Consider the following 15,445-nt stretch of genomic DNA (forward strand, 5'->3'; position numbering starts at 1 on the left):
TATATGAGTATGCAAGTAAGTGTGTAAGTATGCAAGTATGTAAGTACATGAGTGTGCAAGCATACAAATGTGCAAGAAGGCTGCATCATCTCTACCTCTCCCCTGCTGGCTCCTCTACTACCCAGTTCCCCCACCATGTACCTAACTATTCCCCTCATGCAATCAGAATTTTTGTAACGGTGGAAAATTGTAGCCCCCCTCCCCTCAGCAAAGAAGTTTAACTTCAAAAATACACTATTAGTCATTAATAAATTTTACTGTTCTTCCCTACAGTTATAAATGCAAAAAAAAAAAAAACATACAACGCATATAATCTAGGCTTCCTGCACTGGTTGGCAACACCGTGAACACAAGTTTGTCTGTAGAGATATTACATTGGCAACATTTTTTTCTCCCTGCAGCATCTGCCTCGAGGCCACCAAGCCTGCCTCCTCGTCACTGGTGTCGTAGACCGACAGCCGGTACAGGAACATCTCGGTACTGGCGGTCCGCCGGGACCGAGTCACCAACACGACTGATTCACAAGCACACACACGCAAACACCCGGTCGGCTACCTCACGGCCTGGCCCGGCTACAAAGGTCGTGCGCGGAGAGCGCAGATAAAAGCTGGCAACAGCGGCAAGATGACTAATTATAGAAGCCTCCCGCCGAGAAGCAACTACGCTGACGCCGCGGGAGTTCTCACGCGGACTGGTGGCACTTTGCACCTGCTCGTTAATTAGTCGACCGAGGTGAGGGTAATCAACCAGTTCCGACCACCCGCACGAGACTCGCAAGTGCCTGCTACATTTCCGCGTGAACGAGGAGAGACCACTGGGTTATCGACACACACCTTCCACCACAGAACTTCAAAACCAGGAGGTAAGCTTTCAAAACCTAGAAATACATTCCTAAAACCTAAGTTGACTAAAATCATTACCAAAATTCTGAAAGTATCTTACTATAAAGATGATAGCACAGCACTGTATTCAAATCTCTCAATGCTGCATGTGCACAGGATAAACAAAGCATGTAAACAACAGATAAGAAGATAGTGCCTTAATGTAAAGAGCATTAGCTGCTATCTACATCCACACAAATGCGCTGATAAAATACATTCACACAGGACTGTAAATTTAGTCTTCTTTTCAATAGTGACTACCTTAAATTTGTTTCAGTACTACACAATAAAACCAGAAATATTAAAACAAACGTGTCATCCTACTAAATTTAATGGCAATATATTAAATTCAAATATACTTTAAAAATATAATAAATTCAAATATACTTTAAATACAAAAAAATTTACAATGAAACAATTTGAAACACTTCCTATTTTCATGAAGTTTTGCATTATAAACAATAAAACACCAAAATGTTTGATTACACTTGACTAAATGTAGGATTTTTTTGTTAATAACTTGAACTCATTGAAATCCCTTTGGTTAGAAACTATAAGCACATCAACTTGTTCACTGACTAGTTTTACATACAGTTGGGCGTGTGTTTACAAAAAAGTATTTAAGAATTGGCTCTTCTGAGGTCAGAATGGTACTTTTTAATTCTGAGTGTATCGTAGAGGTAAACAGATTAAAATTATTAATTAATGTTTCCTAACCAAAGTTAAAACAAAAGAATAAACCAAGAACCCATTTGGACCTTATTTTTCTAATGAGTTAATATTAGGTACCTACTTAGAAGTTTTTCTGGTTATGTGAGGATTGCCACTGATTGCCAACAAACTAGTATGTACTGGTGTATTAGATTTGCCACTCCCCTTTTCACCCAACCACTTTGCTCCGGTAACTACCAATTCCTTTGCAAGGAGGTGAACTGGTGTGTCATCTTCTCTTATAGCAGCCCACAACTGTGGGATTTACAATGAAGTCTGTACAAATATTCAACAAACTCATTAATTTTGGGTTTTCTATTTATTTCACGTAATGAAATCCCTGTAAATAGTATATCTAAAATAATTTTTTAAACTTCTATTTAATTACCTGCAATAAATAAAGCAAGTAAAGTTATTATCAATATGAAATGATTCAGTTGCTTCATGGAACTTTAATTTTGAACTTACTGTTTACTACAGTTCTAGCACCAAGAAGACAGGTGTCTAATGAAACTGTTAGATTGATTGTAACATTACCTTAAACCTGTTTTATCATATAATTTTTTTTTAAATTACAATGGGTCGAAAATCCATGATAGTATAGCTGGAAAACAAAGAAGGGTGGAAAAAGGTTGCAAGCACAAAATTAAAATAACTTTATGAACGTAATATATTTTTTTTTACTATTCTGTAGACCAAAAATTTTCAGCATCTTCATCATTAAGAATTATTTTGATAAGGACCATTCTCCATGCATACCAATAAACTGGGCACAAAAACACATCAACAAAGAGGTCTGCAGAAAGCCTGGGACAGAACGTATACAACCAGGTTCCCTACAACACGCGACCCTGTCCTCCCAGCGTGCATACAAACTGTGATGAACAGCCGACACAGACCCCAGGCGGGGCAACGCCCAGCGAGCAATGTTCACGCTCCACCGACTCCCCCGCTCCAATACAGGGGCGCATTGTAATCCTCCGTAATCTACTCCTCCCTCCCCCCCCCCCCCCCCCCCGGCACTGAGGGGCTTCACGGGCCGTACCCGGCACACACGACAGGTTCCACATGCCGGTGCCTCGGACATCGGCATCATCTCGATACGCTACTCGAACATCAAGCGACAAAGCCAAAGCCAACCAAACACACAAAGAAAAAGAATGGAAGCCCCGTTGGGGAAGTCGGACTTGCCTTTGCCTGGTTTATTTTTTATTACTTTTTTTTTTTTGGGTTAAAAAAAAACATTTTGAGAAGTGGGAAAAAAAAATTGTAATGCCACATTTTGCTGTGCAAACCGCAGGCAAGGGGAAAAAAAAAAAGACAAATGGTGTTTTCAAAGTTACTGATCAGCAAGTTTTAATCCGATGAGATTATATACTGGATTCCTAGTTTTGATTTTTTTACGAACTAGAATTTTGCTAAGTTGACACATTGGTCTGTGTGTGTTTATTTTCCAGTTTCATAAATTTTGACATAAACTAGTAACCAATGCAAAACAAAATTCCATAAAAGAGTTGGTTTAAGGGTGTATGTCCCATTCCAGGCAATTATGTTACAGTTGGTAAACTTGCATACCTTTTGAGTTGAATAACTTTCACAAAATGAAAGAAATATACATTACATACATTTTGCAGAATTAACTGGCAGAGTTTAAAATTTATTTATTTTGTGAAATAGAATTCAAAACTGGAACTTTTTAGGTTTAAAGTCAATTTTACTGGCAGCTATGTGATATGATTTAATTTCTTTCAGAAAAAAATCCTTAATTTTACCTAGCCTTTTAATATCAGAAATTGTATGATTATAAAAGGCTACATAAAATTAAATTAAATTTTCTGAAAGAAATTTACTTACCACTCAGTAACCACCAGCATTGCCTTTAAAACCAAAATTTTTCAGTTATTTATTCCATTTAGTTCTCATTTCCCATACTGCACAAATGTGTTCGAAATTCAACTTTGCTAGCTAATTACACAAAAACGTATGCACTAATATATTTTTGTCAGTTTGTTGAAGTTCAGCCACTCAAAACGTCTGCAGGTTTAACCGTGTTAAACGTGAACATAAAATAATGACCTGTAACGGGACTAACTAGCCAGTTAGCATCAATCTGGAAACGGTGGGTGCCATTTACCTACTCTGTACCGCAAAATAGGCGTGGTGGCACCCTATAGCGAAAGAATGCTGGAGATGAAAGTTACGTGACTTGCAGCACTGTTACCGTTTGCCTTCGCCGGGCTTGTTCATAACCTTCGTGACTTTCTGACCTGCAGACACCCTGCGCAGTAGGGAAGCTCACCTTGCGCATGTCGTTCATGGGCACCTGCTCGACCGGCTCCTCCATCTGCACCAGGGCGGTGTCCTCGGTGACTGGGGCCCTATCCTCGCCGCTCAGGTCCTCGGCGCTGTGGTACACCGTCACCTGCGACAGGCTCATGTAGCTCCTCCGCGGCAGCGAGACCGTGTCCTCGAAGACGTCGTCCTCGTCCTCTTCCATCGCCAGCGGGCAGTCCGGCGCGGGCCCCTGGTCCCTCACCGCCCTGCGGGACACACCGCGGGCATCTCCGTCTAGAGTCGCGGCCGCCACGCGAGGGCATTCGCAACAGTTAGTATGTATCTACGATGCTCGTCAGTGGCGTAGCCAGGAGTTGTGTATGGGGGGTGTTAAGAAGCATGCCCCCCCCCCCCCCCTTTTAAAGTGGGGGGTTCGGGGGTGCTCCCCCGGGAAAATTTGGATATTAAGGTAAAAAATAGTGCTATTTTAGCAGTTTTCGGTACTTAAATTTAAATATTGTAATGGTAAAATTTTATTAATTTTAATATGAAATTTGTTTGAGTGATGAAGAAGAAATTAAAGATTTGGTGCTAAGGGAAGGGGGGGGGGGTTGAACCCCTAAAACCCCCCACCCCTGGCTTCGCCCCTGACGCTCGTATCTCCTATGAACTGGCATGCAGTCTTCTCATCGTGCATAGCGCAAACTGTGAGATTCGAGCGGCAATAATTATATGGCCGAGAAATTACGATAAAATTCTAATGCATGGTCCCTTGAGTGCTTCCAGGAATCTCTACTGGAAGTTTCGTGCCTAAAAATTATTCTGAAAACACTCAATTTTTGCCATTTTAACTCTTCTAAAAATACCTACAGTTTAAAAACTCAATCTGAAATCAAAAGTACTTTTCGACCCTCAGCAAATTCTTGAATGCTTTTCGTAAGCAGACCCCACTCGGATTTCGTGAGTAGTTTTGAAATTCTGTTGAATTTCCTGCAGCTCTGCACCCGTATGTGTTCCAAGGTAAGCAAGGCCCTTAAAGTGCGGACATTATACGCCAAAATCGAAATTCCATAGACCACATATTTAGTAAAATTTTTCACACTAAATTGACATTAAATTATAATGTATTCAAGATAATTTAAGCTTTCTTAGATTATTATTTCATTTTAAGTCCCAGCCATTGCAGACAAATGCTTAAATATTGACAGATATATGAGGAGATCCTAGCCTATTGTTTCATGGAAAATATATATTTTTTTAAAGCTCACAAATTTATCTCGATGAATGTATTGAGCAATTCACTAAATTTTAATATATGCTGATGTCAACTAGTGTGAATTTTTTTCCTTCAGAACTTATGTAAAGAACATTAGTTTATAGGGCATAGAAGATGGTCATTATTCAAGTGGTTTGCTTCTGCCAAGTAGTCAGCCTAAGGTTGCCACTCACACACTTTAAAAGGAAAACACATTAAGCAATAAGGAAACCAATGGAATTTCATTGGAGACACCAAAACTACACTTGAGGACCACACCTTAAATTATTCTTTTACATTAAGAATTGAAACAGTATTGTAAGGTTCCAAGAATTAAAACTTCTTTGTTTATTGTAGTTATTACTCTTAAAAATTTCTAACCCAACATTTCCATTACCTACTATTTTTTTTATTGAAGTTTTACCCATATATGTAAATAATTCAGTACATAATTTTTTTTTATTATATCTTCAGTTTAATTTGGCCTCTCTGTTTGTTACTATACAAGTTATTAAAATCTGACGTAGTTTTAGCTAATAATTGCATGGCCACTAATTTGTGCAAACTTTTGCACATGTTTTTAACTAAGCTACCAATAAAATTTAGAACAAAATAAAAATTGCTTTAGTACCTAATTAGCTGCATTGCAAATTAAGGTGGTTCTATTATCCATACTCACAAACATCAGATCACAAATGTGTATCCTAATAATTAATGAAAATTATGTAACTCACTAATTATTCACACAATCCAAAAATCATGAAAACTAATGCAACTAAACATTGGAAACTGGGAGGTTCATTCCCGATGACATCTGCCACAGCACTGGCTCTATAGCCACAAACCCGATACATTCCACAGCCACTTTGACTCTTGATTAACTAATGCTGATGGCCAATAACTACCAATGAAGACAAATCATGGAGCGCGCGGAGTGAGGCTCTGCTTGACGTGCCGTATCGACACTTAAAACCATTATTAAATTTCACATACAGAGTGCATTACTTCTTGAATTGTCACTACCTGTTAACCTTAAAAAAAAACTTTCAAGTGTCAAATAGCATATACACTTAGTTTTTATAAAAATTACAGCAATTTCTACCATTCATTGTCATTCATACACAATGGAATAACCCTACCTAAAGTTTTATGGACTTTTGGATTGAGAAACCTACATAAACATTACAATTCCAAAAATAATATTTACACTTTTACATAGACCGTAACAAATAACACAAAACTCAAAATGTAAGTACATTTAATTTTTAGTTTTGTTAAAAACCTATGCTCTTGATAACTTTTTTCTTTTTAGATTGAACATTTTAGTAACTGAAGCTCTTTCAGCATGGACAAGTTCAATCACCTTGCTGTTGATGATGTAAAGCTAATGTGCCATCCACGCATAATTTATGTTGTCCCATAAGTACTGTACCGATGTTCTTTTCTTCTAAACTTGCCTTCAATTACACGACTCAGTTATCCATTCCTAGCTCGTAAACCATCCCATCCACTTGGCTTTCCTTCGTAGAATAATCTGCAGGCTGTTTCCCCTGGTCCCTGAACCTCCGCAGGAAAAGCCCTCTCACTGGTCACTCCGCCCATCCACTCGATCAACTCTATTCCTGGAGCCCACGCCATATTTCACAACTCTGCTATTTCTGCTTCCTTCTGCTGACGGTCCACGAGTCTGTTCCATGTAGTGATACTCTCTCGACGTCACACTTTGCCAGTTTATAGTCATTCATCCAGCACAGCACTTTTAGTCGGAACCAACAAAGTAATTAATTTTTGATCGGAAACCATTTGGTCACCCCTTGCAGTAAGGGTTGGTAAAATTATTATTATTTTTTGTTGTTCTGTCACAAATATTTCCAACAGATATTAACTTAGTGTATGGTCTTGGGTGTAAAAAGATATATGCAAGTCTTTGTAATTATCACCACTTGCACGACTGTTTACACCCATGATACCTATTACACTAATTTAATATATGTGGCAGAATGACAAATGCAAGAGAGGTAGAGAATTAAAATGTTAAGTAGCCCTTAAAAAATAAATGATGAGAAAAAAATCAACATCGCATATGTGACAGCCTTAATTTTTTTGTCCATCAAACCTTGCTTTTTATCACCTTTTGAGCTGATGATTGGTGCAATCCCAAAAAAAATGGTAAAACTACTATGAGGTATAACTTTGAATGGATGCAAAATTTTTCGTAGACAAAACTACAATGTTATCAAATGAATAGAATATTTTTTTTTATCAACCTTTAAATGGTGAGAATGAATTCCAAGAATAATCATGCTGGTCAATATGTAACTAATATGGTGTTTTTATTAGAAACAAGACCCCCTACCTTCACATTTTCCCCCGATTTCATTTCATTTTGTTTTGAGATGGAAATGTACACGCACCTGAGCATTATGTCAGTAAAAACAGAGCTCTCAGTAACAGCATTTTAAAATCATAACTGACCAATTCAAATTTGACACGATTGTGTTATCTTGATTGATTTCAATTTACTTAGCAATCACACAGTGGATTTCGAGGTCTCGGCAGGTCACACGTAAACTTCAGGCCGCAAATTAAGGACCCCACCTAACTTGGCACACACATGGTGTGCAGAGCTTCAGAAAAAACTCACACGAATAGGGAAAACTACACAAGATCTCCCTGTGGTGTCTGTTAACGAAAAGCATTTTAAGAACATACTGAGGGTGAATTAGTAGTTTTGTTTCTTTATTTCGTTTTTGAACTGTGTTTCAAGAATAACTTTTTTGGCATGAAACATCCATTATAGATTCTTGAAAGTAATCAAGGAACTAGCATTGCAGCTTTATCTTCATTTATACAAGACTGCACGCCAGTTAAGAGGCGACACTGTGTCAGCGTCACACTTATCATCCCGCCTAACACAAATCCTGTCCTGTCTCCTGTCTAGGCAGACCCCTTAAAATATTAATCTGAAGAGTGTGGCTAGACAGCAATCTACCGCATGTAAATAATTCAGGAGAAGTTACTCTAAAACTGAACATATTTTGATATCAGGAGATTATGATGTAAATATTTATTGAGGGAAAAGAAAGACTTGAGAATCTTCGAGCACTGGACGACCTTCATGATAAAGCTTCTCAAGTGCCTAATTTAAGTTCTTCAGAATCTTAAGTTGTTTCCAAATAGTACACTGATATATTCAGTTGTTCTGCTCTCTGTCAGTTAAATCTGTCAATCATTCAACGTCAATCTCTGTTCAATCCCTCTACGTGTTCCTCTAACTTCTCCAACAACACTGGGTGCATTCTGCTTGCACATTACATCCAGTAACTCTGTACTTCAGCAGAAAGGATGGAGAATAATGTAATATGTCTTTGTGCTTCATCTCATATTACCTAAACGATGATGTTCTCTTAGTATATGAGGTTCAAAGAAGATTGAGCTCACTAATTCATGAAGAATTCTTTAACATTAATCAAGTGGAGTATATCACAGACGGTAGTGCAGCACAATACAAGAATTTTAAAAGATTGGTCAACCTCTGCTATCACATGGAAATTTTTGATTTAAAAGCTTTTTGGACCTTTCATGCAACAAGTCAGGTAAAACAGCATGTAATTAGTGTTGGAGGATGTGTTAAAAGGGCAGTATTTAGAGTGAGGGTGAGTAGGTAAAATCTACCAATTTTATTTCACCATTTTGAAGCAATTTTTTTGCTCTTTCTAATGGTACCAAGCCCGAGATTGTAAAGATTAATAGAAAAAAGTTATAATAGGATTACTAAACTGATGATTACAATTCATTTTTTTCTACTTCTAACATAAATTGAATGTACTTCTGGTCATTTAATTACATTTTACGAGTGATATTTGAAAACTACGTTAAATTCTGAATAAGTATGATGAACTTCATGATACTATGTTTATAACTGTTATTACAAATGCAAGTTGAAGCAAGATATGTTACTCGACTTTGATTGCGGATTAAAAAAATTCCACCAAAAGAGCTTTGAATTCAAAACTAGAGTCAATATTCCTAAAATGAAAAAAAAAAAAAAAAAAAAAAGAGGGGGGGGAGGTTCTTATGTTTGTCTGAAATCTGAGATGGTGGTGTGGACACCCCTGGATGATATGGCATGGAATGACCCTTGATACATGATGCTTGCTGTTTTAATTTAATACATCGAAATATCCTTGATATAACAAAAATTCTGATGTAACAATGAATTATGATTGTATTATCAGGTCCAATAAAAATCTGAAAATGAATTTTTTTTTTACCTCTTAACATTGTTTGTAGTGTAGGCCTAATATTTTTGTTATGTCCAGGATCTTTCGACATAGGTACCGTACTAAATTAATACAGTAAGCATCATGTACCACAGGATCAATAGGATCATGCCATCAGGATCAAGGAATAAACTTGGATACGTGATATGGAACAATTACCCTTATTTACACCACTCTGCTTCCTGGACAGAGGAAGCAGGGAGGGCACACTCATCTACTAGCAGAATTTCATCTGTGCTTTCGCAAGATAACTAAAAATTATTAACAGCACCCTAGTTTAATTTTTGCCAAAATTTTACTAGCACGCAAATATTGGAAATACTGAAATATGATTTGGTACTTGTCTTGCATTCAATTTGTAACACACTTGTTCTCACATAAATTTAACAACACAGTAAGAGTTATATGACTCATAGCCCAAGCACACGTTAACACAATGGGACCAGCATAGAACTGGCATCAAAACAAGACAATCAGCAATTCGGTAGCTCTGTAAAGATGAAAATGCATTTTGCAGCACACCCTGCCTTTAAAGTATCAAGTCTGAGCAGTTAACACAGTCCCATTCTGGGACTTAAAAGGTAGCACTTTTTCAGAAAACATGCAGAAAGTTGTGGACTTAAACCCAATTCCGAATCAAACTCAGCTCTATGTAACAGACTATTGCCAGAATTGCGTCTCCAACATTACGTTTTAGGTTATCCAATTTCAATTTATGAAAAGCAGAAATGTCAGACTTACGGGATTTTTATATTAATCCAAATCATATCCTAGACATCACTGCAGTTACACCAGTCAAAATTTTAATTCACGTGGAATTAAACGCTAAAGATTCAGAAGTAGAAGTTTTTAACCTTTAAGATCAATCAAATCACCTATCAATGACAGCACCGATAAATAAATAAAAGACTTGAATAGTTGCAAAAACTTACTTTTTGTCACAATCATAGTGTTACATCAAAAAACTGCAAGTCTCGATATTTATCATTCGCTATAATTACCGCTTACATCACAAACCAAAAACAACATCAAACACCAACTACTCACCCCACTCCCTTCGCTTCCTCCATGCCAGCCGGAAGGACACTGGCAAAATGTGAGCGCTCATGACCATCTTAATGACCATGATATCTATGCCAGACATAAATACCAAGTACTAGCTGTTTGAAATACAATACAATTACAATTTACGCCCAAAAAACCAAATTACTGAATATTTTATTAAGAATTCAATGGAGTGTCATAAGCACAAAACTTTTAAAGACTACAAAATTACATAATTTTCTCTTTGAAATATAATAAAAGTGTCAAGAAAAAAGCAAAATGTGATGATACTAATCAGCATAATATTTCAAAATGGAATCATAATTTTTCTGAATAAATAAATAACCTTCAATAGTGTCCAGTTGTAACAAACATGGCGCCGTTTTTCTCACTATATCACCAAATATGATACATCTTAATCTCTGCAAGTGTAAACCAATAGTATTTTAGAATTTTTTTTATTCTGCCGCCAATGGCAGCTTACGAGAACTTTGGTGCTCAAGTGTTTGAATTTCAAGCACTTCGGCATTTTGATTTCCAGGCATGACTTGAAATTAACAGTAAATACTATAAAGGCATACTGAATTTTATTACAGTGAGTTTATTTCCAATTTATTAAAGTATTACGTACATGTTTTCAATGCTACATAACTTATGTAGTAGGTACCTACCAAGTAACAATAAAAAATGATTATTTTCAAACTCTGTCTTATTTCAAATATTTTTCAGCATGCTCCAGCACACCTAAGCATGTATATTGTCAGTTTAATTAGAACACCTTGAAACTGTCACTTTTTGTCATTATTATTTTTTTGCTTAAGTACATCACACACTTTTCTTGTACATGCGGTAGCCATTTTAGTAAACCTCTCAGCTACAAAGATCTAAAAAGAATTGGCAAATATTGTATTTTAATTTAGTTTTCTAATGTGAAATATTCATTTTTTTTTTTCACAGCAAGCAGTCCTAATTTTGTGTTTATCGTGCCAAAGTAATAACTACATACTTAATAAAGATTAATCCTAAGAAGTTAAAGAGAAATGCATTTTGTAACAACCTTTAGTAAGGTGAGGGGTTAAAAGTTTAGGCATTAGTCTTTCAGTAAATTTTGCCTCCTGCAAATTAAGAGTTTTTCTTATCAGGCAAAACAATATGCCATTAGGTTTGGTAGTGGTGGACTGCTAAATGGCAAGTGAAAAGTTGCATTTATTTGTAAAGCTGAAGAGTCAGGACCACGTGTGCTCAAAACAGGCCAAAATGTCCAAGTCAATCTGAACAATTCCTGGTGGCTCTGGTGAGAAGAAGTGGCAGATACAGAAATTTACTTTGGGAGGGAATTTGAAAAAAAAAAAATGAGAATTTTGTATTCAAATATCTTGAGTCAACAAGGAATTAGGTAAGTTACATTATCATTCTCAACCAGTGGCGTAGCCAGGATTTGTGTATGGGGGGTGTTAAGAAGCATGCCCCCCCCCCCCCCCCGTATTAAAGCGGGTGGTCCGGGGGTCCTCCTCCGGGAAAATTTGGATTTTAAGGTGTAAAATAGTGCTATTTTAGCAGTTTTCGGTTCTTAAATTTAAATATTGTAATGGTGAAAATTTTATTAATTTTAATATTAATTTTTTTTGAGTGATGAATAAGAAATTAATTAAAGATTTGGTGCTAAGGGGGAGGGGTTGAACCCCTAAACCCCCCCCCCTGGCTACGCCCCTGTTCTCAACATGCATAACTCTGCCTTTGTGGTCCGTGAGTCCAGGTGTTGTAACAGCTCACCTTACATCTCCCAAAATAAAATACTGCCTTCACCAAGATTTTGCATATTTTTCCATAACTTCGGGGGATATAGTTCCCAAAACTCCCCCTTGCATCCGCCCTTGATGATAGCCAAGTGGTATGACCCCAAACCAATCTGACAAGTAGAACCCTGTTCCTGCCTATAATGTTTTCCTGATTATAAGTCACACATTTTCAGAGTCCCAAAATTTTTCCCGTACGTTCCTATGTATAATACTTCACGAATAATGCATTTCCTGCTTATAACGTTTGTTTTCTAAAATTCAAGAAATGCAAAAAAAAAAAAAAAAAAATTCAAATCTCTATGTATTCTACATATCAAAGGTGCATATGTTCACAGCTACCTGTCTGCACCTTTATCTTGGAAAACAATACAATAAATCCTTTCATACCTTGCCATTCTAGTGTTTTTTCAGATGTACATTTGTAGTTTCACAATATTTTAGTTTGTTAACTGTTCCACAATGGCACGAAAAAACTTTTTATATTGCTTATATATTGCTTAAAGGGTTGAATTTATTTCATTCATAGATAGGAATCCACAGAAAAAAACATGTCCAAGTGGCGAAGGAATTGGACATAAGAATTTTCCACTTTAGTGCTATTGTCGTGAATTGTGAGACAATTTTACAAAAATGTGGCAGTGTGTCTGTAAAGACAAAGAAAATAGAAGCTGACAGCTTCGTGAAGTTAAAAGAAAATTGCTGGCTTGGTTTAAACAAATTTAAACATTGAGTGAACTCATCAGTGGTGTTAACAATGGCAAGTGCTAAATTGATATTTCCTGCATATGTTTTTTTTTTCTTTTGCCTCCTCGAGAAAAATTATAACAGGTTTCTACCGTAGGATACAATTAATTTGTGGTATGGGGAAATGTACCAGCCACCCTATGCAAGTAAGCCCCTGCATACAAGCAACTTTTTAGCAGTTAACAGCTGCCTGTTTATTTGAAACTTGGACAATGAGATCCGAGGATGAACCAATGAGGACTTTTTCAAGCAGTTATCAATACCCAACCAATATTTTGCCTAAAGATTATACACTGCTTGTCAACTGAAAGTACATGCCTGTAAAATATACATGGTGTGGCAAGGTTACACAATTAAGTTTGTGAGTTTCCACAATTACCTTTATTTATGGTAAACATTTAACATTTATTCATTTCAATTTTAGTTAGTTCACAAAAATGTATAACACTGATGCTCTCCAGAAAAAAAAAATTTTGACAACTAACTGTAAACGATCTTACAAGTCATTATTGCTGACAAGTTCCGAGATTTCTTGAATTGTCATCGATCGTCTGAAATAAACTCTCAACTGCAGTTTCCTTTATTCGAAACAAAAAAAAAATATGTTATTTGTAACTTCTCTTTCCTAATTCAATTAAGATAGGTACTTTGAAAATATTAATATTTTCTATACATAAATATTACTGAAAAATAAGTATGGTTTTAAAGTTGTTTCTTGCATTTAGGTAAAATATGATGAACTCTGTATATTTAATACAATAATCGCCCCCCATCCTCACACCTTCTTCCCTTTTGACAGCTAGTACATGCGTTGGAGCGGTGTCGCAGCTAATGCACTCTCCTCCTTAAATAGCTCCCCCACCACGTACCTAACTATTTTACTCATGCGATTTGAATTTTCGTAACAATAAAAAATTGTAGCTCTTCAGTAAAGAAGTTTCATTAAAAAAAAAAGAGCAAAACTTAGAAAAAAATTGATTATGTCAAATATCTAAAATTATGGGAAATACACAGAAATCTTTTCAAAACAGTCAACATTATTCACTACAACCAGACTCTTCCACGCATGTATTACTGTTTGTATCAGAAAGCAAAATATAATAGAAAAAGTGTCACTGATTACTAATTTTGTACTAAAAAATTCCCTGAGCAAGGAAAACATATTGGACATATTTATTTAAAATTTCATTCATTTCAATTTTAGATTCAATTTTTTTTTTAAATATTCCTTGAGAATTTATTTATTTAAAAAAAAAAAAGCATTATGCTAAACCATAGATTTATAAAAATGTGAACGAGTCTTACAGTACTCATCAGTGATGTGCAACATATAACCTCGTTAATGAACAAATTCATGTGTTCTCATGTTGTTCACGTTGCAAACAAACTTATAACACGAAACATGGACACAAAATGTAACAAATAATTCTTTAAAATATTGCCAAGCATGCTAATTATACTATTAATAAAATATTCACTTTTCAAAAACCAAAATTTCTGGATGTGAATCACACACATACTTTACGCACCCCCGCTAGAATTCGCTGCCTGAATTGTAAACGTTGCTTACCACCATCTCGCCCAGATAGCATCACGAAACAGATTGAAATTTTAAACCATTAGAAACAGCTTCAATAAAAGTGAAAAAGACTTGAAAATAATCATTAACCCCAGTTTTGAACCCAATTTTCGACAAGGAATTTTATTATAATACTGCCCATCTTGTTAAAATTTCTCTAAACAGTTAATACCATAAAGTTTCCGCACACGTTAGAAGTTATACTTCTATGGCATTACTAAAATATTAATACAAAACATTTCATAACACATATTACAAAACTAAGTAAATGTTTATATATTTATTTTTTGCATGAATGACTGAAATCAGTCTGTAAATACTTCCTAAAACCAAACTTACTGTGCTGATTCAACACTATTATTACATAATATTACATCAAGTCATTAAAAAAGTTAATTTTTTTTTTTCCAGTTACGAGGTTTGAACCATTTAAAAAATTTGCCCTTGAACTTTACAAGGGCACTCTTTACCGCTGTGCTCCTGAGCCTGTTCGGATTTAGCAAGGAGAATATTATTGTAATCATTGTAATGCTAGATTTCTTACGTATTTTAAAACTCGTAATTACTTTTTACTATGGCTATTTTAGTTTCCCAAATATATTCCAGGGTAGTTTCACTATCATAAAAGTTTCATTTGGCACACCAATACGTTTGGTTATGTCCCCTAATGTTTATGAAAGTGACTACATATGGGTTTAAGAGGTGGTTCTCTGTCATCTTGATGACTTCGGCACCGTCAAACAGTTCCGGTCATTCGACTTTCGTTCCATTCACGAAATTACTCCTACCAAATGCAGTTTACCAAGAGCTAAGATGTTTACACATCAAAAATCATCTATGACCTAAGTACGTTAAATGTAGGTTTACAGTCCATA

General features: G+C 36.0%; 1 protein-coding gene and 1 long non-coding RNA gene across 4 annotated transcripts in view; one reads left to right on the plus strand and one right to left on the minus strand.

The window, feature by feature from the left end:
* LOC134539358 (anoctamin-1) overlaps positions 1–10,501 on the minus strand; it is a 35,399-nt gene extending 24,898 nt beyond the window's left edge. Inside the window, exons 1-2 of one of the 3 annotated variants that reach the window (XM_063381336.1) lie at positions 10,452–10,501; positions 3,892–4,132 (exon numbers count right to left, since the gene is read on the minus strand). In XM_063381336.1, the coding sequence (XP_063237406.1) occupies positions 3,892–4,132; positions 10,452–10,474 (264 nt within the window). In that variant the 5' untranslated portion in view covers positions 10,475–10,501. Of the gene's footprint in view, positions 1–374; positions 654–3,891; positions 4,133–10,145; positions 10,316–10,451 lie in introns of those variants that run through there. The other 2 variants (XM_063381335.1, XM_063381337.1) reach the window with 2 other exon arrangements.
* LOC134539360 (uncharacterized) lies at positions 416–12,259 on the plus strand. Its single transcript, XR_010076299.1, has 2 exons — positions 416–862; positions 3,866–12,259. It is a non-coding gene; the product is annotated as an uncharacterized LOC134539360 (long non-coding RNA).
* Positions 12,260–15,445: the final 3,186 nt, after the last annotated feature.

Source organism: Bacillus rossius, chromosome 15, assembly GCF_032445375.1.
Source record: "Bacillus rossius redtenbacheri isolate Brsri chromosome 15, Brsri_v3, whole genome shotgun sequence".
Taxonomy (NCBI): domain Eukaryota; kingdom Metazoa; phylum Arthropoda; class Insecta; order Phasmatodea; family Bacillidae; genus Bacillus; species Bacillus rossius.